This window comes from Convolutriloba macropyga, chromosome 10 (assembly GCF_964194025.1).
Source record: "Convolutriloba macropyga chromosome 10, txConMacr16.3, whole genome shotgun sequence".
NCBI lineage: Eukaryota > Metazoa > Xenacoelomorpha > Acoela > Convolutidae > Convolutriloba > Convolutriloba macropyga.
Window position 1 is genome coordinate 62513659 of NC_134477.1, and position 27123 is coordinate 62540781.

Sequence of the window (27123 nt, forward strand, 5' to 3'; positions counted from 1 at the left end):
TGTTTCAGTTAGTTTTGTGAATTTGGAAAAATGTCTGGTTTACGAATCTTAACTGTAGTACAAAAATCTTCTGTTCCGACTGGTTTGCTGAGAGTTCGCGCTACAGCCAATCGACCATTTGAACAAAAATGTCAGTCCTCAACTTTGCAATGTGAAAAATGCGATTTGATCAAAAACAACAACAGAAGTCTCGCAAATTTGGTGAAACGAAATGCGGAAGTGCGTGAACTTCTTCTTAAATTGAGCGAATTTGACCTAGAGAAAGTTCACGCTCCAAAGATGAACACTTATTGCGTGAATAAAACGGAAGTGAAGTTGATCACAAACGAAGATTTGAAGGAGATGAGAGAAAAGGCGCAGAGATATTACGAAGATAGGATCAAGTTTTCACCTGTTCCCTTGTTCTCTGAGAGGTTTGTGTGAATTGGGCCTGGAAATTGTGTTCAACTTAATTTTTGAACAAGACACTCGATTCGTTTATGCTGCAAGAAATAATCGTTTGTAGGTTGTGAAATTTTGCGACCTTATACAAAATGGAAGTGTTATAAGCAAAAGACAATAATGAGAAATAAAATGCGAAACTTGTTGCTACCTGCCAGAAGTTTTTTGCCAAAATAACATAAACTCCTATGCCAAAATAACAGATTTAGATTTCACAGTCGAAGAGAAAACATTTTTTGAAAGCAAAATTGGCCCATATCATTTTCCTGAATAAATATAATCAGTGTTCACTTTATTCCAGTGACGAGACGCATTCTGACACGTTGCTTTCGTCTGACGAGGCTTTAGAGGGCATTGACCTTTGCACTTTGACCTTCGTCGACATCTCCGCCGAGTCATTGAAGTACCCTGAAGGGAGGAACAAACTAAAAGAACATTCTAGAAAGGTAATTATTGAATAAATTACTTGCATTTTTGGTCTTATTGCGCAAAGAAACTAGCACATTGGATACGTCCTCATTTTTGCTCCTCTAAATTGCAACCGCTATAACGGATTGGGTACAGCGATTGTTGGGGGAGGGGGCATGGTTGCTTGAGGAACACGGAAGGATTCAATATAGCTTCTAGCCCCAAGGCCAGTAAAACTGCTTTTATTTTGCGATAGACGAAGTTGAATAATAGACGAAGTTTTTAAGGTGCGATAGACGAAGTTGAGTAAAGCAGTTATTGATGAGGTAATTTTTACCCTTGTTTTTTTCCTGCATAAGTGCTGCTTATAAGTTGGTTTTTCTCCCTCTAAATCGAATTTTTTTTATAAACATGCTTTTGTAGTTTTGCGCTCATTATTTCAATAGAAGATCGTTTTTAGCAGACGGATTCGTGAGATTACAAGACAATTCGTTCGTACCAGTTTCTGTTGTGCAAACAAACTGAAAAATTCACCTATTTTTAAATGCATTGTAATTCAATGTAATCGGCCGAGAACAAACATTCTGATCAAGTAAATTAGCAGGCGGTTAATGTTTTTCATACAGATTGTGCCATTATTAATTGCTCTCGAAAGAAATTTGAAGCAATTGTTGTAAACGTGTTGGTCCCTTTTTTAAAGAAACATTTTTGCTTGATTATTTTTTGCGATTTTGTTCTAAAGCATTTGGCGACTTCTCAAGTGACTCCTTCAAGCTTTACTTCTTCGTTTGGAGTGATATCAATTGCTCTCATTCTGAAATGAAGTTTGTTGCTAATATAAAAGTTATTGTAAGTGGTTGAGTAGCAGCGTGGTTGTTGCTTAGTGCTTAGGATGCCTGACTGCTACTCTGGAGTTCGCGGGCTCAAACCCATAAGAGGACGAGAGCAGTTCGTCTGACGTTAGTCGGCTAATGATTATAAGATATAATTACAATAATGAATTTTGATCTCCAAACCTCAGTTACTCTTCATCATCTCAAAATACTCTTGAGTGCATCGAAAATTCGGGTAATAGTTTTGCATCTCACTAATCAGCAATGGTGGTAAAATCGATTCCCATTCCTTGATTTTGCTCAACTTTTAAATTCAAGAACTGTTTAATCACGTGACAGCTTGTTATTTCAAGTTAGGTGAGCAACGCTTACATCGTTTTCTTTTCATTTAATAATATCTGCAATTTATAATTTTGTTTCTAGCTGCCTCAGCGATACATGAGCGAAGCTATTATTGGTATTCCCTTGCTTTTACTGTTCGTAAAATATGAATTAATTTTAGAAGCTGCTTTGATGATCTATTCTTACATCTAATTTGAGTAATAAAAGGGAGTCTGAACAAATTTTTGGTTTTTGAGACAATTTTCGTTCTTGTGTGGCAATTTGCCGTCTATTTTCAATGTTTTTTTCGTTTTTTTTAATCTTCATTTCTATTGAATTACAGTCTAGTCTTTTTTGGTTTTTTAAATGAAGACTCTTCGAACGTGTTCAAAACTTGTCCTGCTAAGTTGATCATTATTTCGTCAATTTTTTATACCGCTTTTGAGGTCATGCTCTTTTCATAAATTAGTTGTCGTTCCTTCTTTCATGCAAATTTGTGTCTGATGTGATCCAGTGGTTTTATTTGAGGCGACTATATACCAATTCAAGACATCATAGCACTTGGCTTAAAACGTTTTTTTTTCTGAAATCGTTTCAATCTCATTCCTTTCATTGGTATCTTGAGACTAATTGTTTAGAAGGCTATCGAAGCTATTTTCCTACAGTCTGCCTGATATTTGGTTTAAAATGCCAGTTATTCAGCAAATTTTGATAATAATTTAAATAGCTATGTTAACAAGTTTGAATTAATTGGAAAAATTTTCCATGCGAACAAAGTATCCGTGCAAAATTTTTGTTTGATTTTTAATAGTGTTAAAATTAAAACTTACAAATTCATCATGTGAAGTAATAGATCTACTGATAGCGTAGCGATGAGCAGGTCTTTCATAGTTTATTGTTTTATCGAAAACTCTCCAAAATACCGAAACATTCAACAAATCTAAATGGTCAGTTAAATGTGATCACTTTGGTTATTTTGTGCACCATTTGTTTAGTTGCTCGTTCTGAATCCATGCAGCTGTTTTTTTTCAGTTAACTACAGATGGATGTCTGCATTGAGCTCCTTCCCCCTAGGAAAACTGCCCTAATAAAACTGCGTCTGTAAAGCAAAGCTTCGAGTTCTCTAGAAACATGCCAAAAGTGAAGATTCTTCTTGGCTCTGCTATTTTCAGGGATTGCCAAAATCTCTTTACAGACGCAGTTTTCCTAGGGGCAATGATGGGAAAGAGCTCAATGCAGAAATAACGCTCAATCGCTTAATGATCATCATTAACTCTATGCTCTAGAAGAAAGAACTTAGAGTAAATGAAGTTAGAGTAATTGAAGTCCCAAAAGTAGGACTTAAGAATCAGCAATCTGTAATTGAAGACAGCTAAGATGATAGTTATTAAAAAGATGCGCATGCAAAAATCTTAAGTTCGTACTAATGTTGATACTTTTTGGCAAGATTGACCATGTTTTAGTATGTCTTCTCAAGGCTTTCAAGTTTTTGGTTTCACTGGACAAATTACGGCATGTTTTGAATAGTCTCGGTTTTTTCAGGTGTGGGAGCGAAGACCCAATGGGGATTTGTGGCTTAGTGGGCATGGAAGTGATAGTACGAGAGACATAGCTGTGAAAAGTATCTACAAGAAAGTATATAGGGAGCCTACTGGCCAGCTGGAAATATTTGAAAATAAAGAACACTTTGGCCGGCTTCTCTACGAAGGTGGATCTTATAGTTGAACAGTATTTGCATATCCTGTATTTGCTTAGGTGTACTAGGTAGAACAATATTTAGGCTAGCAGTTTTACTTTCAAAAATTTGATCGAGAATGCTCTCACGAATCTGAGCAAGATATAAGGTTCACAGATCTTTATTCGTCAATTAAAATGACAACATTATGCCACAAGGCTATCCCACAGACTTAGGCAGTGTAGAAAACTCAAGACGTGGTTCTTGAGTTTTACGCGGGCCTAGTTCTTCATTCTGTTCCAATTGACTAACAATCTCTTTGGAACTACTAGTCGCTCGGTCGTATAAAGGATTTTGTTAAACTGATTAAAGATTAAATTATAAATTTGCCGATTTTAAGGGCTATAATATACGGCATTGATTTAGTAAAATGCAACTACGAAATCACCGGTATAATGTAAAAAAGGTCAATTAAAAGAAAGCCCCCCTCCCTAAAAGGGTAGTCGGTCAACTCGGGGGCATTAAGTCAACTCCTGTGTGTATTTATAAATCCTGACGATAGTCAGAAATTAAAGCATCAGATGCAAAAGATAGAGAAATTAAAGCATCAAAATTATAATCAAAATTGATATTCTAAATAGCAATCAAAATATAATGTGTAGTGATTTTGAATCAATATTAGAAAAAATATAAAGCATTTAGGACAACAGCCTCCCTACCTCTACAATGGTTCCTATTGACGCTTAAATGCAAAAAAAAATATGTAAAATCTTTCTTTTTCTATTTTTTAAATACTATTTGTTGTTTTGCCTGTCTCTGGTCGCATCTTTTATATATCAAGCACGTTTTTTGTCATAATTGCAAAATTTTCTTCTTATTTAAGCAGCTTTAACGAAGACCGTGTTATGGGACACGCTGATCCTAAAGTACATAAACTTTGAATGCTGTTACTTCTGGTTTTCTCTTAAATTTGTGAAATCATGTTTATCTGTTTGACTGGCATTGTTCAATTGTTCTACTGGTCAGGTAAAGGAGTTTAAATTTCAATTCATTGATTTTTACCTCAGGACTTGTCTTACTCTGTTGCTTACTTGTCGGATAAAAATTTGATTTGCTTTTCCGTGAGTCACAACTTGTTCAACATTTGCATAAATTCTCTTCAACATTTTGACACGTCTCTAGGCTTTTTAGTCTTCCCTCATTCTTTTCAAAGCACTTTTAAACAGTTGTTGCTCAGCCAAGCAATTGAAAATGAACAGAGTTGAAATAATGAAAGGGTAAGAATAATTGTAACAATAATGGAGCGGGATAGTAAATTTTTACTTTTTATTGGCATAATTGGAGCAAGGGCCATAGTTTAGGATTAGTTGAAAACTCTTCGACATTTCAAGAAATAAACATATCTACGGTGAGAGAAAAGGTGAACGTATTAGCAAATTGAGTCAGAACGGATTTAAGACAGCTACAAAATCGGCAGAATTTTGACTCCAGATCAATCTGCTCGATGTTTACAACTTCGGAGAACCTCATGATTAATTAGATCTCGGTGAACACAATTACCGGGCGGTTTGACGCGAATTTTTATAAACAGAAGCTGTTTTTATCAACAAATGGGTCCGAATAGAGTGATACAGAATGATTGTGCAACCCACATTTGCCGTAAAACTGATCGCGTGTGTTTGAAGTAATGATGATCAAATATTATCACTTAAGCAGTAAAGAATAACAAAAATTTCTCTACAAGTTTACCAAGACTACAAATTTAACTTCAAGAAACTTAGAAAGGTATATCTTCCAGCACTCTAGATACTGATTACTTTCTACATAAACATTAATCATCTTGTCATCTGGCTGTCTTGGATAAAAAACGTTTAAGGGCAACGGTTCTAAATGGAAATAACCAAATATGGCCTTGAAACTAATTAATGACAAAAACTATTAAGAATTTAAAAGATTTTTTGCGCTTTAATTGAGGATCTGTCAAGTGAGATGAGGGAGCTGAATTGAGCTGGTGACAAAGACTGATATGAATAATACTACTTTAATATATTGTACGCCAGACGATTTTTCTTATTTCAACATAACTTTGTTAGTCAACTATATCTATTGGCCAAAATGGATATTAACTTGAATCCGGTATGCTTTTAGGACAATTCTTACAAAACGGATTAAACACTTTTACATCAAGAAAGTGTTACTGAGGCGCTATGCAAACAGCCCATTTGCTTTGATATCTAATCGAGCTTTGTCAGTTTTGGTCCTTCTATTTGCGAAGGTTTCTCTGTAAAGTCTGAAGACAGGGCTCTACTTCGACATCATCACATTCTTCATCGAGCAATTTGGCAAATGAATCGCGTATATAGTTGTGCCTGATGTGGGTATGACCGCTTTTTGGACGGTTTAACGCATGAGCTAATTTTAACTTTTATCCGCATGCACAGTTGGTTGGTATTTTTTACAGGTTCTCAGCCGTATCTTGCGGCAATACAATCTCTAAATTCTTCCTCGTTTAAATCAATATTTTAACTTTTCAACGCGAGCGCATTCAACCAGCACTACGCTACTCTTTCTTATGAGAGATCTAGAGAGAACAACGCAGTTTCACCAATGATATCTCAATTGTAAAATTATCTTGAGTCTGTAGCTGCTTCATATTTTGGGAGTTTATAAATGATCTGTTCATGCATAGCAACTGCAATCACAGCACTAGACTCCTACAAGGAGTCACAGAAGTGAACAGTTTCTATAGTTTTATTTACCCTGTCTTCAGCTGATAATAAGCTTAGGCACACTTCTCTCACTGGAAGAAAAAGATATCACTTTTTTTTATCGTTGATGGCAACATGGTTCAGCATTAAATTGATCATTTTTTTAAATATTTTCTGCATCTTTAAGTAGCTTGGTGGAAACTCGCGTGATTCTTTCATTGAGTCTGAGCTTATATTGGACTCTTTCTTTGTCTAAGACGTATAGACATTCGGGTGAGCACCTAACGGTGAGTTTTCTTTGTAGGACCGAATCGTTGTCCAATTTTTCTTTCAGGAACTATTTGCAACATTCATTTGGGCATATCTCAGAGCCTAGAACACGATGATTTTCAATCACGATATCATCTACAACGAAGAAAGTTTTATTTAGCTCGCTCTACCTATTAAGGTTTAGCAATTAGATTGACACTTATTAGGTTGTATTGAAAGGTATTTCCATTTTTTTAGCCGTTCCAGTAACTTTCAGTTACTGAAGGCCACCAGCAGCATTGCCGTCCTTTGCAAACCACTTATTGACGATGTTCGAGTAAATCTATGAGTGGAATATTAGCCACAATATACATTGCCATTGCTATCAAGTCACCTGGTGTTTTTTATCTATTAATAGGTCTGATGGTGTCTTATACAAATTTTCACTTAAAGTGATGGGTAAAGTTTTGCGATGTTCTGTAAGGGAAGATCTCTGTGAAGACTGATGAATGCGTTCTTGGTATCGATTAAAATATTGCTTCTTTTATCATGGAGGCTTCGACGGAGCGCATGCCACAGTTTTGTCCTAGAGATAGCTGTACGTTTCTCCCAGTTTTCTTGTCATCAATCATTTTTAACACATTTTACAATACTGCTTATTACTCTTCTTAGCACCTCGCTTATACCAAAATGTGTGAACCGCGGTCAATTTTCGTGTGCCATCAGACGGCAAGCTTTGTATGGAGCCAGAAAAGCTAAATCCTTGTCGCAATTCTGAATGGGAGCTTCTTTGATAATGGTTTTCAAAGTTCGCTGAATGAAGTCTTAAAAGATGTTAATAATCATTGACATTCATTTGCGTTAAGACCGGAGGATTTGTGACTATCACTTGTTTTCATTGCTGTGCGTCTAATTTCGATTCATTTTTTTGGAAGACGGATGGATAGATGGAAGGGTTCTTTCAAGTCCGATATTACATACTTTGGATGCGATTTTCGACTAGTTGGATGCTTTTTGCGTAAGGTCTCGGGCACTGTCTGAGTTTTTTCCTTTAATGCTAAGTTTATCTGATCTGGAGAAGACACCACCTTTGGCATCATCAAACAAGAGTCCTCAAGCTCTCGATATCCTAATGGTTTCCATTTGTTTATCAAAGGCCTTGTTCTAATCCACTTCTCGTTTTCTATTGCTCTTATGTAAACGTTCCTGAAGTGTGTTTGCTTCGTTGAACAGGTCATCGAAACTGCATCTGACACATTGATCCAGTGTTCTAGAGATATTTTTTTTGTGGATCCATCTTTTTCGCTTTCGATCTGGTGAGAATTAAATGGGGCATTATCATTGCGTTTTCGCTGTGCCTTATTCTGTCCAAAATTTTTAGATTTGTTTTTGCCGGTAGTAAAAATGTGAGCTTCCAGAAAAGAATTTTGCTATAGATCTTCCGCAATGTTTGCCTTTGCGAATCTTTTTCGCAAAAACGAATCTTTTGCAAACTGTTTTCCAGAAATCGCTTAGTTCTGGGGTCGCCTCGATGTTTATTGAAGACGGGCTGAAACTTTTAGTAGCTCTGGTTGTTAATGAATTGCAGTGTTTGCGATTTATTAGATTTGATGAGATTTCGACGTTGGTCTGTCGAACATCGTTTGTCGATGCTCGTTTGTCGAAAATTATCGAAATCTCATCATCTTTGAACACTAATACTGGTGGACTCCTTAGCCTTGTTAAATGCGGTAAATATTTTTTTACAAGCTTTTAGTGGTTGCAAAGTGAAAAGGTCCTGTTTTTTCTGGTTTTTAGACTATTTGTTTCTGTTTTCGATTTTGTTACAATGAAAATTGAACCAAGCCCTCAATGAGAAATGATTTAGTTCCAAATGTAGCAAGCGGCATGTTAATTCTCGAAAAAATGTTTAGGTTGAAATAATCAGCCAGCTGTCAGTAAAAATTTACGTAATTTTTAAGATAACAGTTTTTGCGTATATTGTCTTCAAGCACGAAGTTTTAGGGTTTTATTGACACATATAGTTCAATAGGACTAAAAATTGTCTGTGTATTGTCAATAAAATTCGCGGCTATTCATTCGACCATTTAAAAGTTGAAACTGGCAAAAACCTCAAATTTTGGGACTTTTTTCTCTGGTCCGATAGTTTTTAACATGAAACGATTATCGCGACAGCCAACAGACAACCCTCTTGTGTTAGGATTGAAATTTCCTTCAGGACACTACTTAAATATGTACTTAATTATGAAATATGTTTGTTTTAGGGCAATTTCGCTACCTCATTACAATGGCCTATCAAAACTTTCTTCTAGATGACCCGAAATTAATGAAAATCATATCTTCAATTTTCACCTTTATCTGCGACAACAATTTGTACGACTCGATAAAATCAACCAAACATTTCCATTTGTTACTCTTTCACATATTAGCAAATGTCGAAGAAACATTTTCATATTTGAAGTTCATCGCCTGCAAACGGAAAAGTAAAGAAATAATTTCAGTATTTCAACTTCGTCAATTGCTGTTTGAAAATTTGAGCCCAAAAAATGGAAACAGTTCTAAAAGTGAGGATAATTTTAACTCATCAGATATGGAATCGAGTGACGAAGATTTTGCGCTGAAGTTATTGGAGCAATTTATGAATGAAAACTCTCGTTTTGTCTCTTCAAAGGTTTCACAGGAATTAAATTTGGAGGTCAAATTATGGCATGACAGTTTGCACCACTCTGTGGCCGATAAAACACAAGAAATGTCGGCCATTTAATTAGTAATAAAGACTAGCAGTATGTGAATTGTGTTGATTAAGTTGTCTCGCTTGCTGCAGAATTGACTGAATTATGTCAAATTGGTTTTCTCTAAGATGTGGCTCTAATTTAAAAATTGTTCTAAGCGATGAACGGATCGATTGGTTTCTATCTGTCAATTGGTCAACTGACTAGAAATTTGATGAAGACTTTGCTATGCTTGAGATATTTTAGTACAAAAATAATAATTTTGAAGTGTGGACTTTGTGTGACCTAATAAATACCCGCTTTATAACTTGTTTTCGGAGGAGTTAGAAATACTAATTTTGTTATTTCAGAAAATTATGTAATTTCAATAGCTTAGCAAACTGACCGTTATACCCCATCATTCTATTTCTTAGCCCGTTTTTTTACTCAGCTGTCAAGTAATTTTTGCAAAAATGGCGACTGCTTTTGTGAACGAAGGGTATCAGGACGTGCAGGCTAATAACAGAAACGGCCCGATTGATAACCAGGTTAACACCCAGCTATTAAATAATCCACCTTCTACTAGTCAGGATATGACTAATTATTTGTTACCTATGGAGACTACAGGTTGCTTGTCCGCGAGAAATGACCTGAACACTTCTAGTGTTACAACTGACGGAAGAAGTATCGGGTCAGCGGACAGTCGAAAGTCAGCGGGCAGTGGACGGGAACCGTCTTCAAGACATGTGAGTCGATTTTAAATAATTTTGTAATCCAAAGTCTGTAAGAAACATTTTATGTTGGTTCTACTTCTTTTCAACCCAATTCATTTAACCACTCATATCTTTCCATCAAATCATTTCACCCCTCTATCCTTTCTTCTCAGAAATTAGCAGTGGGCATTGCAAGCGTGTTTTGTTATGATTAAGTGGATTATTTAAGCCTGTGTTGGGTTGTGACAGATTCATATAAAGTCCCGTGGCCCTCAATGCCTGGCTAATCAATGATAGTACCAATATTAATAGTCCCAATTATATAAGTGAATAAAATCTGGATTGAAATATGTTAGGTAGTTAAACAAATAGGGGACAAAAAGCAGGACACTATTGATTTGTTCATTCTTTTTGACATTTGGCTTGATCTTTTGTGTGTAGGTTTCAATTTCTGAGCCACAAGAACATTAATTTTCAAATGGAAGCGCCTCAGTTTTATTTAATTTATACGATGTTTGGTAAACATTGTCCCTCATTTTTGCAATGCGCTGAAACAACGCTTGTAGTATTTGATTGGGATATCTTGTGGGCCTTTTTTACTGCGGTTTTTATGCAATTTTTCGCTTGACCGATTTTCCACCTGACCCTGTTAAATGTTCGTCCTCAAAAATAGGGCAACCAGGCAGCGCTCAGAGGGCATTAAGTTCGCGCCGTCTGGGATTTTATTTTCCTTTTTACTAATTATTGAATTGTGTGGCGTTCAGTTATTGAAATTCACCAAAAAGTTTTTTATAAAAGCAATTTGGTAAACAATGAGTTTTTTTGCGAAAAATTTAATTGTTTCCAGTCTTTGAATTGTTTTTTTAATCTTTACAGGATAGCTTATTTTTTTTTCCTAGCCTCGTATGCTAAACAATGAAATGTTTCTTTTTCTACTTCTCTTTTCAAAAATCAAAAAATTGTCTGTTTTTATGTGCTTTGTTTCTGTCCAGATTCTTCGCATTCTGGCGTAAATCATTGTCATTATCCTAAGACCTATTATGGTCAGATCTGATATTATCAATTGTTAAAAATAATAATTTTCAGACTTTTTCATAAAGTTTTTAGTTGAAATTGATTTCATTTAACACAGTGCACCACTGAGAATTTGCAGATATGCCTTTTAAATTTTTTGACTGCTGGTTAATTTCTGCGATTATTTTAGGGGTATCAGTTTTCACTTTAATTTCTTACGCCTTTGAATTTTTGTCTTTGAATTCTTTTTTGGTTGGTTAATTTGAAAGATTATAAATTATTTTGCTGATTTTTTAAGTATTTTTAATAGCCGCCTCAGCTTCTCAGCCGGCTAATATAGCGATTCTTTTTTTCACTTCGTCGAGTAAAAATTTTTCGCTTTACCTTAGTTCACAGCTTTTTCAACATTTTGCGTCAAATCTTTTCTAGGCTACTTTCACTTTTTTCTTTACTCTGCTAAATGTGATTTTAGACAGCAGTTGCTCAGCAAAGCAATTCAAGATGAACAGAGTCAGTGCTAAAAGCGAAATTAGAAATAGAAACGGGATGAACCCATAAAGCCCGATTTTAGATGCCGGTGTCTCGAACTTTGCTCTTAGTTACCCTCTCTAATGCTAACTGGTATTGTTACTAGCCCCTGTATGGTCTCACTACAAAACCGGAGTATGTTCAACTCAAAATGACATAAAAACAGTTCGCACGTTAAATGTTGGTTCAAAAATCATTTTCCACAAGTTTTTTCTTTCAATCCAAATCTTGGTTTTGGGCGGCTATTTTCCGGCCATCTGCCGGGTATGTTTCATTTTTGCGGCAATTTTTCTCTTTTTGCCCTTGTTTGCGATTTTGGCTCATGGTATGGTTTTACCGAATTTAATAATAGTCGCCGTCAGCCACAGTCAGTGGCTATTGTCATCAGTGGATATTGTTTAGGCTCTCTCCTCTTTTCAATTTGCTTTACTTTTTTATCACGTTTTTTGTTTTGCGTAAGTCACGATTTTCACGCTTGACTTACTCCTGTTTCAACTGAATAGATTTTCATTTCTTTCAGCATTGAATTACGCAAAGTAGTAAATACAGTCAAACTCAAAAGCGCAAAATCAAAAGAAACAAGATAAACCGATTAAGTCCTGTCGTCAAGTCGTAGTGCATTGGGTTCTCAAATTTCACTAGAGTTATTGCTAGCTGACATTAAGCCTAATAGCTTTCAATTTATATACTGAATCAAATTTTGTAGGTTATGTTCACTAGATTCCTTTTGGCTCTTTTGCCTACAAAAGATGGAAGTTGCTTTTGCTACACAGTTGTCTCTTTCTATGAAAATTTTACAAGAAATTGTAACAATTTTCTCATTTTTCCTTATCGAAAATAGGTTCATGTGAGCTCATTACGGCTTAGCTGATATTTTGTGTTTGGATAACTTGTTTTCTTTGCTTGAAACAAAGACTTTCGTTTGTATGTGTACTTGCACTACATAAAAATAAATAGAATTTTCCTGATTTTTCATAATAATTTTCGAGAATTTTTTTTCTGTGACTTGAGACTGTTGTTTCTCTGCATTGATGCCTTCTGCAAGGGGGTGTCAGCTATTTGAAAAACCTGCTCTTTCGAGGTATATGGTTTTGAGTCGTTTTCGGAATTGTTCCGGCTTTTTTCGTCGTCTGACGCTGAAGGTCATTTTCTGAATGACTTTTTCCTCTCACTAACGGCCTTTGCGCGCGTGAAGTCATTTCTCACTCCCTCTAGCAAAAGGTTTTAGATCGTTTGCGTGATTTTGATTATATATGACTCACCTCACTCAATAAAATGACTTGCAGTTTAAAACTTAAGTTTTATTTGTTTTAGTTTAATGTCAAAGGAACTAATCTGTGCAATAAAGGTTCCTAATGAAAAAGCCTCTGCGCAATGAATTTTAACAGCTTTATTAATCGCTGAATGTTTTCTACATAGTTTTTTTGTGCGGCGTCGATAACTTTTTCAACTTGTATCTGTTTCTATTATACGGCACACAAATCTATTCGTTCGCATCTTTTCCGGCAATCTGCTGGCTATATTTTGGATAATTAGAGAGGAGTTACGTATACTTATTCTTCACCAAATGAGCCCGAACAATTTGTCAACGCTTACAACAGAGTTTGTGGGCTAACAAGTACGAAACGTAACACCCGAATGTACGGGATTATCGACAAAAATTTAACAAAATTAATCAGATTTAATTAACGAAATTGGCTGCTTTACTGAAAGGTCAATTGCACAATAGTTAAATGAACTGATTTCTTTATCGTTTATCACTAAGATTGATTTCGTGAACCAAGTGTACATCAATTTAACTTTGATTACAAAAAATAATGAAAAGATTTTCTATTTGATAAGATTTTTGGTAAGTGCTAAGTTAAAAAATTTTCTTTGATTTTTATACTAGTCCGAGGTAATAATAAGTTTGAGTAAAAATGAACATCAATATATAAAACGCTTTGAAATTAACGAAATGAAAGAAACTAATGAAAACTTTTTCAGTCAATTAAAATTTTGTGTACAAATTGGGCTTCAGTTTCCACGCCGAAGTATTTTAAATTTTAATAAATTTTGATTATACAAGTTTTTATGAATTTATTTTAGACACCGCCTCAAGCACAAAACACAAGTTCCCCCAGCAGCGGCATCTCTTCAGCAGTTCACAAAACACCAGAAGGCATACTTATGAGATCAGAGGAGTTCTTCCAGTCTTCAACTTTGACCTCAAAAGAGACCATCAAAATGGAGCAGCAGAGCTCAAACAGTCATAATGTGTCTTCCCAGGTTATGGACATTGATGCTCTCATCAGGACGGACAGTAGAGAACTGTATGGCGAATTGGTGGTGTTCGGGTATGTTCAAGAATTCATTACTAGTTTTTATGTATATTTTTTGTAAAAAGATATTTAGTATTTTGTATGACATGCAACCAAAAAGTTAGGGATATATTTAATTCACATCTTGATTGATGGAAACAGTTGCACGATTGAAATAAATTTGTCACTGTTGAATTCTTTGACAACGATGGGCTTGCGCTTAAAATATCAGTTTTACGCGATTTACGCTCAATTTCTCTTGTTTGCACTGACCAGATTTTCAATTCCTTGCTTTACAAAGTTAGTGGAAACCAACTTAGTGTTGTTAAACACTTGCAGCCAATAAGATTCAGAAAAATATTGGAAGGTTTAGTTGGAGCTCGTATATACGTTCAAAGACAATATTGATGTCGGCAACTTCGGAGGTATCGTCGCATACGACAGTTTACACGGGAAAAGTGAGAAGCTCGAAAAGTTTTGCAGGTTAATTTGTTGCACGTTACTTAAATGAAAATGAATCTAAAGACGGTTTCTCGGTAATTTTGAAAAAAAAACAGTCTTCCGGTACATTTTATGGTATTAAAAAACAATTTAAAGCACCTCCCTGGCGGACTCTATGCTCCACTAGTCTATAACATTACTTGCTTGCAAATACTAGATTCTAAGATTCCCTACAAATATGTAGATTCAAGTAGAAATAGTATAATGTCGTATGTGGTTGTTCAGTACTACACCCTCTCGCTTCCCTGGAGGCAACAGTGCGAGGAGGAGATCCAAGTTGCAGATGAGAAGGAGACACAAGCCCAATGGGGTCACGCCTCACAAAGAGTACTACAGTAACAGCCAACTACCTCCAAACTGGGTAATCATCACCACCAGCATTATATTCTCACTCATACCATTTTTATTCCGGCATCAAACAAGGGGAAGCCAAGAAAAAACATTCCAACCATTTTCAGATAGAAAAAAAAGCCACATGAACATATATCACCACATACTGTAAAAAGCTGCAGCGTCAACCACATTAAGTGAATTTGCTAGCTAAAAAAACGATCGGTTTTTAATTGCTCTCGAACGAAGTTTGAAGCAATTGTTGTAATCGTGTGTGTCTTTTATCCAAAATTTTTGCTGGACCGTTTTGAGCTTCTTTTCTAGAACAGTCTTTGGCTTGATTGACTTTCTCACGCTTGAGTTCTTCATTTTTGTGTAATGTGAGTTTCTCGCTTTCTGAAATAACGTTTGTTGCTACTATAAAACCCATTAGGAGCAGAAAAATCTGGTCATGGTAGCAGAGTGGTTAAGAGGTTGTTGATGCAGTCTTTTTGCATCCATAAGCATTTCTTAGCTACATCCCACTAATTTAAATCGCCCCGGCCTGTCGTACGAGAGCAATTCTTCCGACGTTAGTCGGTTTATGTTCTATGCAATATTTTTGCTCGACTGCCTTGACTTTTCGGGTGACTTTCCGCCGTTGACTTTTTGGTTTTACGTAATCTAACTTTCTCTCATTCACCAGGGTCAGCAGCTAAACTCAAGTGGCGGCAGTTCACTACTGAAAAGTGCGCTAAAATTGGTGTAATTTTATTGGTGGTTGAAGTGGTTTATAATACCCTCTAATGACGTCAGTTATAGTCCCATTAGTGATTTTAGTCCCCCCGGCTGAAGCAGGCTGCAAAAGATTTTAGCTCCTATTAGTCGTTTGAGAGCAACTCTTGCGACGCTAGTCGGTTATGTTAGGCCATGCTTGAGAGCACCGTGGGATTTGATATGAACGAATAATTTCTCACGAGCGACGTATTTAGACATGTGTCTGAACGCCTTTATTTGAAATCCATGATTCTTAGTTCAATTTTTCCGTGGTGGTTGTGAAATAGACGCTATGAAATAGACACAACAGACGAAATAGACACATCAGATGAAGTAGTCACAACAGACGCTATGAAATAGTCTCCACAGACGCTTTGAAACAGTCGCTCTCTTTGACCTCGAAATCAAAGGTTAAATGCGCAATGCCTCAAAAGCTTTCTAAGCCTAAAAAATTACTAAACGTGCTTAAAAAGATTAAAGATCTTAAACAGGAGATACATTCTTCGAAGTTATTATTAAACAAAAACACAAATAATTAATCATCTTCCAATTATCGACCGAGGATGGCAATTACATCTGATGTACATCAATCGAAAGATGATGAATGTGGAAGTGAGATGACTTCAGCAAGTGCAACACCTACCATCAAACCAGAAACAGACCACAAAAAGGTTATGATACCTAAAAAGCTGTGGTTGAGCAAAAAAAAATCCTCGATTTAGGACAAAATTAGTCAAAACTGAGTCACGAAGTTTTGTTTTGGTACATCAAGAAGCAGATACTTGGACCCAAGACGACTAGGAGGCCGGGATACAGAGGTTCATTCTTATCCAGGATCTACTCTGACATTTTGAGTCAAGTTTGCGCTGATTATCCCAAAAGGAAAATGAATACTGTCATACTTGTGGCAGGCTTCAACGACAGCAACGAAATGCAGAGCGGTATCAAACAAATGGATAAAATTGATCTCAGTTTTGTTAGAAAAGTTTCAGCCGACGAAACTTATAGTGCCTCTGACCATTTCAACGCAGATTTTTCACATTTCATTGAAAATTAATGCAACTGGCACTTCGAGAAGCTCTATGTCACTTTAACTCAATTTATGGTCAATCAATACTGTGCCCTTATATAATTATGGCTCTTTATCATGATCAGATGTTCTTTGACGCATTTTTTACGCGAGATCGCATTCATTTATCCAGAGCTTGTTGCAAAGTTATGGCAAATATTCTGCATTATTGTATCCATACTTTCTCTACGAAAACCCTGCAGACTTACACTTACATGAGAGGCTGTTAGTTTTTGTTGGCTTGCGCTTTAATGATATTTCGTATTGTTTCTTTTAAATATTGCAATGAAGTGTTCCAAACTAACAGCACTCATGGTACATATTTATATCTTGTGCACTGTAACAGATAATGAGAGTATAATGTGTCTCAAGAAGCGAAACCGGACATTGATAATGTTTTCCCTCTTTTATGCCTCTTGGTACAAAAAAACTCTGTTGAACATTTTCGACATCTTTGCTGCTGCTAAGTTTAATTGTTTCACTATTACTAATTTTATCTGGTGATATTGAGAAAAATCCAGGCGCCGTTAGTAAATATACTGATGTCTTAAAACATGTTAAACAGACAGAAGATCAATTGAAATTCATAAATTTGAATTGCAGGAGTCTAAATTGCAAACGTGGAGATCTAAAAGTTTTATTAAGAGATTTTGGGCATAGTACAATCTTAGGTTTGACTGAGACCTGGCTTTCCTCGTAAAATGATTCCAAACTATGGGAAATAGACAGTGAAAAGCTTGTTTCCTTTAGATGTGACCGCAATTTAAGCGAAGTAGCAAAAAACAGGGGCGGTGGTGTCATGCTACTTGTGCCTACATGTTTGAACCCAAGAATCCGAAACGATTTGAAGATGAACACCAGTTTCGAAGCTCTCTTCTTAGAAATCTCCCTTGCAAATATTATCTAATCGTTAGCGTAGTCTACAATCCACAAAAACATTTAAGTTCTGATTTTTTAGATGAATTAGTTTTCGAGATTGACAAAATTACTACTATGGGATGTAAATTTGTCCTGATGGGTGATTTCAATATTAATTATCTAAATATGAACAAAAAATCTTCTTTAGAAACAATTCTAACGCCTTATAGCTTGCAACCATGTAATCAGTCTGTGCCAACTATGCAAAAATTTACCTCATTAATAGATTATACCATTACAGACGATACATCAGACAAGCATAGAACCAAAATTTTCAAAACCGATTTAAAAACCGATCATCTTGCGACTACTATTTTTGGATTTTAGAATGAAGCTCAAGAAATTGCCCACCACGAAGTTTCTTTTTGATAAAAAACATTACTCGAAGGAAAATTTTTGTGCAACTTTGAGATCCTTGAATTGGGCGTATTTATATTGCGTTGTCATTGCTTATCATAAACTCGAGTACTTCAACAGAATAATGACTCTTGCATTAAAAACAAATGCGCCAATGAAACGCGTTTTCATAAGATGATAAAAAAAATTTAAAGCTTCAAAGCCATAGTTTGGTAAAAGATTTTTCCGAATTGTCCACTTCCTAAAAAGAAGAATGGAAGATTTTGAATTCTATGAGAAACTCAATAAAGACATCAACAGAAATTTTCCGCCTAAAAGATGCTTGGTAATTACGTGTCGGAAAATTTTAAAATGTCAACTTTATTAAATTACAAATTTTCCAGGTTAGGTGACTTCTTCTGTAAAACAAAAACGCTTGCAGCAGCAAATTTTAGAAGCTCTTTCAATAGCTTGCATCAAGTACGCGCAAAAAATCAGTTTCTGTAATATAATTGTAGGACACTTGACGAACGTCATTAACAGTTTCATCAGTGAAAAAAGTTTCCCAACAACCTTAAAACCGCATATGTTACTCCTCTGTTCAAAAAAGATGATCCTGATAACCCTGAAAACTATAGGCCTATCTCAGTGACATCTTCTCGGTCTAAAATTTTTGAGAGACTGCTGCAAAAACAAATCGTAGAGTTTTTGCATAACGAACGCTGCTATTCAGAAACGCAATTCGGTTTTAGAAACAACTATTCAACAATTGATGATCTTCTGTTTTGCATCGAATCGTTTCGACTGGCTGTTGACAATAACAAAGTCATCACAGCTGCTCTTCTTGATTTATCACAAGTTTTTGATTCCATCAAGCATACTTTGTAAATGTTGATTTCCGTGAAAATCAGTGAAAATGCTATTGAATTACTGATTGATTTCCTAACAGATCTTAGGCAGCAAACCATTGTTAACAGCGTCAAATCTCATTAGATAAAACTTTATCAAGGTGTACCGCAAGGTACGGTATTGGGCCTACTTCTATTTAATCTTTACATAAATGACCTGTCAAAAAACATAAGTAACTGTAAAATTGTTCAGTACGCAGATGACACTCTACTTTTCACAGAGCATAAGGATTTGAAGCAATCTTGAAGAATCTTGCAAATTATCTTATCAATACTTCAATATACATTCACTAAACATTGATGCTGAAAAAACTGAATTAATTGTTATTACGAAGAAAAATAGAAACACCACCGTAGGGTCAATAAAAGTTGGTGGTAAGATAATTGAATCTAAAAAGTCAGTAAAATATTTAGGGATCATGATTGACAGTCATTTAAACTTCCAAGAAGAAGTTAAGAAAATTCTTAAGAAAATGGCGTGCGGAATTAAAACCATTGCAGCAATTCAAAAACCGTTCGATATTCAGACTCGCCTTCTTCTTCTACAGTCACTTGTATTTAGCTTCAGTCACTTACATTATTCTTCATTACTTCTATCAGGAATAAGTCAAAACTGATACTTTCACTTGATAAACAAATTAATTGGGCTTTAAAGCCCATTACTTATCTTAAAAAATATGAATCATTGAGAGATTTAAAATTAAAATTTGAAAATTTGCCATTAACTGAATTTTTGAAACATAAAAGGACCTTCCATATGTGGAAAATATTTAGCGGTCATTTACCAGCATTTCGGAAAATTAAGTACCCAACCTTGAAGTAACTAGAAACAAACGAACAAACAGCTACTTCTGCAAACTGACACCAAAAACTAAATACATGCAGAACTGTTTTGTTGTTTAATACAACTGTTCCCTTATATAACTCGACGTTCAAAAATTTCGGCAATGAAAAAATTATACCTAAATGATGCAAAAAACATATTAAAAAGATTTATTTTATAGATTTTGCGAAACGTACGAAGTGGCAAAAGCAGTTGTTTCTTGACGTGATGTGCGTTTTCTTTGATCTTTCTCTAGTGCATTACAAGATTAATTAATACTTTCTGTTGTTGACCCACCTGTATTTTTATCTATAAAACTATTATTATATTACCCTACACTACCATTGATAATGTTACCTCGTGACATTGTTTTTTGGATAAATAAAGTGTTACTTTTTTATAGACTTTAATTTTTGTTGGAAGCCACTATATTTAGTTTCTACTAGTATTTTAGTTCAGTTTTACTGCTGATTGCTTTATTGATCGCTTGTTTGGCCTTAAAATCAGAAGGATGGAAATCTTTGAGCAAGACATACTTTGCTGAGTCTTTAAGGGGATTATTGTTCTCGTGTGGTTTCTCGATTTGGTTGAAAATTAGAGAGTTTGATTTGTATTAGGAAAATCGTTCTGTTCATTTTGAATAGCCGCAAAGCGATAGCTGAGGCTATTATTGGCCTTCTCTTGGTTTTTTTTATTTCGTCGTCAAGATTTTTGGTTGCGACCATATGACGTCACAGCCATTTCAAATCTGCTTTTTGTTCATTCGTTCACGCAATGTCAACTGAATTGCGTGCGTTACGTCATTTTCCACTCTTAGTGGAGCTAGTTTTTTTGTTCATTCGCGTGATTAAATTTTTGGTCACATGTGACTTACCTTACTCTTAAAAATGACTTCCTCACTCATTGACTTTTCCTCAATCCAAAGAGATAAGGTCAAATGAGTGCTTGTCACTCTACTTGAAGGTTATTTAAGAGCAGGAAATAGAAACAGTAAGTTATACAGATTCTTAATCAAAATTTAACATCTCAGCCCTTAATGAAAAGAATAAGTTTCTTGTTTTGTCTATCTTTTTACCTTCTTTTTGAGACTACAGATCTCTGAAGCTATTGCGGATATTTTCTGGCAATTTGCCAGCTATGTTTTGATGTTTCGTATATTTGCATGTGCAGTGCAGTGGCTATTTTATTAATGTTGAAGGAGTAACGATTTCTGCGCAAACTCTTCTAAAATGAGCTCTTTAGGTAATTGAAGGACAATTTTAGGTTTTGACGATAAAAATGCTTTGTATTCTATTTCGGGCTTTGTATTCTATTTCGGGCAGTATTATTTAATGGTTCTTGAGAAATTGATCACGCTTGAAAAGAAGTTTAGCCTGGAGTGTTAACTGCTCCACAACTCAATTCGCTTCACCTTTTTTTGGCCGAACTACTGTTTCATAACGTTTTTACATAATCAGTTTTTTGGCTGCGTGCTAGTCAAAACGACGTTGTTGGGGGAACCGTTTTCTGGTCATTGAAAATTTCTTTGAAGATCCCTCTTAGAACGAAAAATGGTCTCGCCGTATTGGTATAGAAGATGAAAACAAAAAAGATACATATAATTTGTCCCCAGCTCTCGATATCTCCTCTAAAGATAGAAAAATGCACGGTATTTTTAATAACCCTTTTATCGCGGATTATAATTTTAAAATATAAGTTCTCGGTCTGTGTCTGCGTTATTCTAATATCTGATGTACTCGATATGTTTCACCGATATGGTTCACCATAGCTCCAAAGGTATGGTTCACCGAATCGCTGATGATGCAGAACTTCGCGATATGAAGGCGAATCCACCATCACTTTCTGTCTACTCCAGGGCCATTCTTAAGCATTCTACATTTGAAGCCGACTCCCGCCTGTCGTTAATTCGTAGGACGGTAGTCGTTATTTTTTCAGTAGTAATCCACTGTGTTTCTATGATGTCCTATAGCGGCCATTCCTTAGAACCAAAAATTTCAATTACGTATGTTGTTAATTGCTCTCAAACGAAGTTAGCAATTATATTAGTCCCCTGTTAGTCTTTTTATGCGATTTTTCGTTTGACCGATTTGTCTGAAGCATTTGATTTTTCGTCCTCAAAAACTGTACAAACAGGTAGCTCCCAGCGGGCATTAAGTTCTCTTAGAGCATTTCAGCTCATTAAGCTGCGCGCTAGTCAAAACGACGTTGTTGGGGGAACCGTTTTTTGGTCATTGAAAATTTCTTTGAAGATCTCTCTTAGAACGAAAAATGGTCTCGCCGTATTGGTATAGAAGATGAAAAGAAAAAAGATACATATAATTTGTCCCCAGCTCTCGATAGCTCTAAAGATAGAAAAATGCATGGTATTTTTAATAACCCTTTTATCGCGGATTATAATTTTAAAATATAAGTTCTCCGTCTGTGTCTGCGTTATTCTAATATCTGATGTGCTCGATATGCTGATTGTTCCGAATTTGATTTGAACTTTTGAGGTAAAAAATATAAAAAACTTAATTTTTGAAAATTTGTGTCAACAATGTGTAATTGCTCTCGGATGAGTTTCAAAGCATAGATTTTCTAATGTTTTAGTGGAAATTTTCCGTTTAATTGTTTTGACTTTTTGTAACCTTTTGATATAAAATGTGTTTTGCTCGGTTGAATGGTTTGGTTTTTGTAAGCTTCTAAGTTCGTAAGCTCCAAAGGTATGGTTCACCGAACCGCTGATGATGCAGAACTTCGCGATATGAAGGCGAATCCACCATCACTTTCTGTCTACTCCAGGGCCATTCTTAAGCATTCTACATTTGAAGCCGACTCCCGCCTGTCGTTAATTCGTAGGACGGTAGTCGTTATTTTTTCAGTAGTAATCCACTGTGTTTCTATGATGTCCTATAGCGGCCATTCCTTAGAACCAAAAATTTCAATTACGTATGTTGTTAATTGCTCTCAAATGAAGTTTGTAGCAATTATATTAGTCCCCTGTTGGTCTTTTTTATGCGATTTTTCGTTTGGCCGATTTGTCTGAAGCATTTGACTTTCGTCCTCAAAAACTGTACAAACAGGTAGCGCCCAGCGGGCATTAAGTTCTCTTAGAGCATTTCAGCTCACTAGTCTCCCAGTATGCGATTCATCGACACTGTTTTGGAGACTTATACTTATGGTGTGAAGGACGGTTCTTAGAGGTTGCCCCCCACAACCCCCCCCCCCCCCCCCTCCACTATTGTCCCCAGCTGCGCTCACATCACGCCCCTTCAATTAAGTTAAAACTATCCTCACTAAACCGTGGCTAGCTACTAAGGAAACCAACCGCTCGACGGTCGTTTAAGAACAATTCGCCCGACGTTGGTCGGTTTTGTTTGTTATAGGGCTTCTGGATTTGGAGATCATATCGCGAAGTATGGCAAAGTTTTCAATATTTCCAAACCTTATCGGTCTTATCTATCCCCTGTGTTTTTGATATTAGAATTGTAGCTCCAATTTGCGGTAAACAACCATCATTGTATTTCCTATGTTATAATTGTGACTGTATATTGTTTTCTATTGGTTTGAATTAAATCGGATAACTTCTGGTAATGAGTGAAAACAATTTCAATACCAAGAAAAAAATTTCTATGATCCTGCTTTGAAGTTGTACTCCCTCGTATGCCCGGGTTCTATATTATTTTTGTACTAAGCATAAAATAAACGTTTGAAGACACAGCTCATAATTCGTATGGCATCATAGATAATCGTTGACTGATAACTAAGAATCGGCAACTTGAATATAAATGTCTTTCGAGAAGTGAGATTATGTGATTGAGTTGACTGATTCGTGTGTTGTTGCCAGGACTATGGGTCAGTGACAGGTGGGAGTACAGGGAGCAGTCACGTGGTGTCTTACTCTCTGAGCAGGAGTAAGGCGTATGTGGTGGAGTATGCAGACTGTGAACAGAGTGACATGTTCCAAGTGGGCAGATCCACAGAGAGCAACATTGACATGGTACTCATTGATACTGTTCCAGGTGAGCCAACCCAATTTTAAAGCATTTGAGGTCCTCATTTAGTTTATTGTAAATGAAAGTTCGAGTTTTAGGATGTGGTTCGGCCACGTGTTGTTTTTTAATGAAAAGCATTAATTGTTCTAAAATGATTTTTTGCAGGCAGTTATAATAGTTCTGATCGTTTTTTAATAGCCGCACAGCGATAGCTGGGGCTATTATTGGCCTTCTCTTGTTTTTTTTACAATTCAAAGAATTTGAATTGTATTGGGGCGCTGTCTTTTTTTTGAGATCTGTTCACACATTTTCATGATTTTTGAAGTCAAATTGGAGTAGTGATTTTGGTCACGCCGAAACAGGAAGTGGAGCGAAAAGCGAGTGGTTTTGCGGCGTGAAATTTTTCCGCTCTAATTTTAAAGTAGAGTGAGAAAACGGTATTTGAACAAAAATTCGCTTTCTCGCTAGTGGTTTTTTGTTCACATGCGGCAATTTCACTTTGTTTTTTTACTGTTTTTTTCAATTTTTTGGATCGGATTTTTTTCTAAATGGTTTTAACAATCCATTCATAGTCCGTTCTAGGTCTAGTTTTCTGTAAAATGACTTCCTCAATTTGAAATTGACTTTTATTTACTTTAACTCAAAGAGATAAGGTCAAATGGGTGTGTGTCACTCTAAATTAAGGTTATTTGAGATCAGCTAATAGAGGCAGCAATAACTTATACATATTTTTAATCAAAATATAACAGATCAGCCTTCAATGAAAAGACGAATTTTTTTGGTCTGTCTTTTTTACGGTTTTTTTAGACTGTCGGTCTACAAATCTATTGCGGCTATTTTCTGGCAATCTGCCAGCTATGTTATTGCAATTTTTTGTCTGAGCATTGACTTTTTCTCTTCAGAAACGGGATGAACGACCAATGGCTTCAAGTTGCCGTGCTTCTAGTATAGCTTTGATACTCTCAATATTTCAATTTAAGTTTTCAAGCCCCTACCCCCAATTTACTTGCCACCTTCACCGTCGGTTATGTTATTGTGCTAAAATTGCATAAGCGAAATGAAATTTTGACACCATTACCGTTGCAGTCCAGCATATAAACAGAATTTAAATTTGTCACTTAGTTGTTTTGCTGCAAGTGCGATTGTTTGCGTTGTGTCTGTAATTTTCTACGGAAATGTTTTAAGCTCTCATGAGTTTAAAGTGTGAATTTATAGCAATTTCTATTCTTTCAAAAATTTTCACAAAAGTTTTTGAATAGTCATCAATATTGACAGGTTTGTCCAATTTTCCAATACTTTGTATATTAGAATGGCAACGGTGATGAAAAGCGAGCGTGAGTTTTTTCACTTTAAATTTAAAATTGATAGAGAATATTGTATTTGAATGAAGAATTCGCTTTCTCACTTGTGGTTTTTTGTTCACATGCGGCAATTTGACTATAATTTTTTAAAACTTTTTCAATTTCTTATAGGATTTTGTAGGATTTTTTTCTGAATGGTTTTTAGCCCGTTCCAAGTATTTTCTACTTTGTTGTTGAGTCAATGAAATGTCTTTGAATTGCAGGCCAGGACTTTTTAGCTCTTTTTCGTTTTACGGATGGTCAAGTTTTTACGGATGGTCAAGTCGTTTTCGAAATTCGTCGGGCTCTGTTTTTATTCCGTCGTCTGACGCTCTTTTTTCGTTTTACAAATTTTCTGAATGACTTCTTCCTCTCACTGTGCACCTGACGTCATTTCTAACTCACTCTATCAAAAGCTTTTTAAGCATTTGCGTGATTAGATTTTTATTAGACTTTTGAACTTAAACATTTAATTTTAATTTGAATTTTTTCAAAGTCAAAGAATCTCATAGATTCATTTGAGGTCGCTCATAAAAATGCATCTGCTGAGTGAATTTGAACAAGCCATATTAATTTGTCGCTGAAGTTTTTACATATTTTTAATCGGTGTCGTTAAGTTTTTTCTGTCGGTTTCTATCTACTCTACGGCCCAGAAATCTATTTTGCAGCTATTTCGGCAATCTACCGGTTATAGTTTAATTAATAGTTTATCAAAAATTCTAGATAAGATTCTTCGTGACAAAGCGTCAAGATGTGTACAAGCGTGCAAGATGTTTGAATGTGTCTCAAGAATTGGGTAATTTAGGTGAAATGTCACGACTTGTCAAAATTATTACGAATAATCAGCTTAACAAGATCTCGCTGACGGTACCGCAAGTTTTGCCAAGAAAATCAAGATCTTGATGTCTTTGCAAATCTATCAAGTTATGTTTTATAACAGGACTTTAAAAACAGCGGAAGGCTATGGCAGTTTCGTTTCATCTAAGGATAAAAACGATTGATTTGCAGGGGCTACGAGATTGGAAGACTGCACGAGGGCAGAGAGTACTATATCGAGGTACGCGTGTAGAATCACAGTTGATAGGAGCTACAGAACTAGAGATGGACTCATTGTGCAGTTCAGCAAGCCTCGAATCTACGCTGCCGGCTTCGATCACAACAGGAGCATACAACTGGGGGTCAGTAACTTTTGCAATCGAACCCTTATAGATTGTACTTTTGTCCTGACTCGTCAACTGGTGGAAAATTTGTTTCAATGGTCGCGGTAGAGTAATTATAGCTGCGAAGCTGTAAGCTGAGTGAAACTATATTGCGGTGCTCTTGGTTTTTACAATTCAAAGAATTTGAATTGTATTGGGGCGCTGTTTTTTTTAAAGATCTGTTAACACATTTTCATGATTTTTGAAGTCAAATTGGAGTGGTGATTTTGGTCACGCCGAAACAGAAAATGGAGCGAGTGGTTTTGCGGCGTGAAATTGTTTTGCTATAATTTTAAAGTAGAGTGCGAAAACAGTGTTTGAACAAAAATTCGCTTTCTCGGTAGTGGTTTTTTGCCTGTTTTTTTTAGAAATGGTTTTCCCATTTCACTCCTAGTCCGTTCTAGGTCTAGTTTTTTTTCAGTCAATGAAAATTCGTTGAATTGTACGTCAGGACTTGTCCTGCTATGTTTTTTGTTTCGTCGTCTGACGGTCTTTTTTCGTTTTACATTTGTTCACACAGCAAAGCTGAAAAAGTCAAATTTTCTGAATGACTTCTTCCTCTCACTAACGGGATTTGCGCGCGTGACGTCATTTCTCAATCGCTTTAGCAAAAGTTTTTAGGTTATTTGCGTGGTTAGATTTTGGTCATGCGTGACTTACCTCACTCAATAAAATGACTTTTGCACTCTAAAACTTAGGTTTAATTTGAATTTGTTTAAGGTCAAAGGAACTCATATGTGCAGTAAAGATCCCTAATAAGAGGCTTATGCGGAATGAATTTTAACAAGCTTAATTAGTTTATCGCTGAATGTTTTTTACCTAGTTTTTTGAGCGGCGTCGTTTTTGAATTTAGATCTGTATGTTTCTATTATATGGCACGCACATCTATTCTTTCGCAGCTATTCCGGCTATGTTTTTAAAACTTATGACTTTACTAGATTTGTGTGACGAGTCCACTGGATTCGTGAGCTGCCATTGAATAGGTGATCGGTGATATCTTTGCTCTTCTTCTTAATAGCCGCCCTCATCATCTCAGCCGGCTATTATAGCGGGCCTATTCTTTTGACT

At 35.8% G+C, this 27123-nt stretch overlaps 2 protein-coding genes across 3 annotated transcripts in view; both read left to right on the forward strand.

Moving 5' to 3' along the window:
- On the forward strand, positions 1-9532 carry LOC142348260 (uncharacterized). The gene is made up of 4 exons (XM_075399556.1): positions 1-413; positions 743-887; positions 3546-3711; positions 8900-9532. The coding sequence occupies exons 1-4, from the start codon at positions 31-33 to the stop codon at positions 9397-9399; spliced, it is 1194 nt and encodes a 397-aa protein (XP_075255671.1). The 5' UTR covers positions 1-30; the 3' UTR covers positions 9400-9532.
- Positions 9533-9646: 114 nt separating this feature from the next.
- LOC142348257 (E3 ubiquitin-protein ligase pellino homolog 1-like) overlaps positions 9647-27123 on the forward strand; it is a 38044-nt gene continuing 20567 nt past the window's right edge. The window contains exons 1-6 of one of the 2 annotated variants that reach the window (XM_075399553.1): positions 9647-9894; positions 9974-10092; positions 13690-13937; positions 14628-14763; positions 23369-23543; positions 25865-26034. In XM_075399553.1, the coding sequence (XP_075255668.1) occupies positions 13771-13937; positions 14628-14763; positions 23369-23543; positions 25865-26034 (648 nt within the window). In that variant the 5' untranslated portion in view covers positions 9647-9894; positions 9974-10092; positions 13690-13770. Of the gene's footprint in view, positions 10093-13689; positions 13938-14627; positions 14764-23368; positions 23544-25864; positions 26035-27123 lie in introns of both variants that reach the window. The other variant, XM_075399552.1, reaches the window with a different exon arrangement.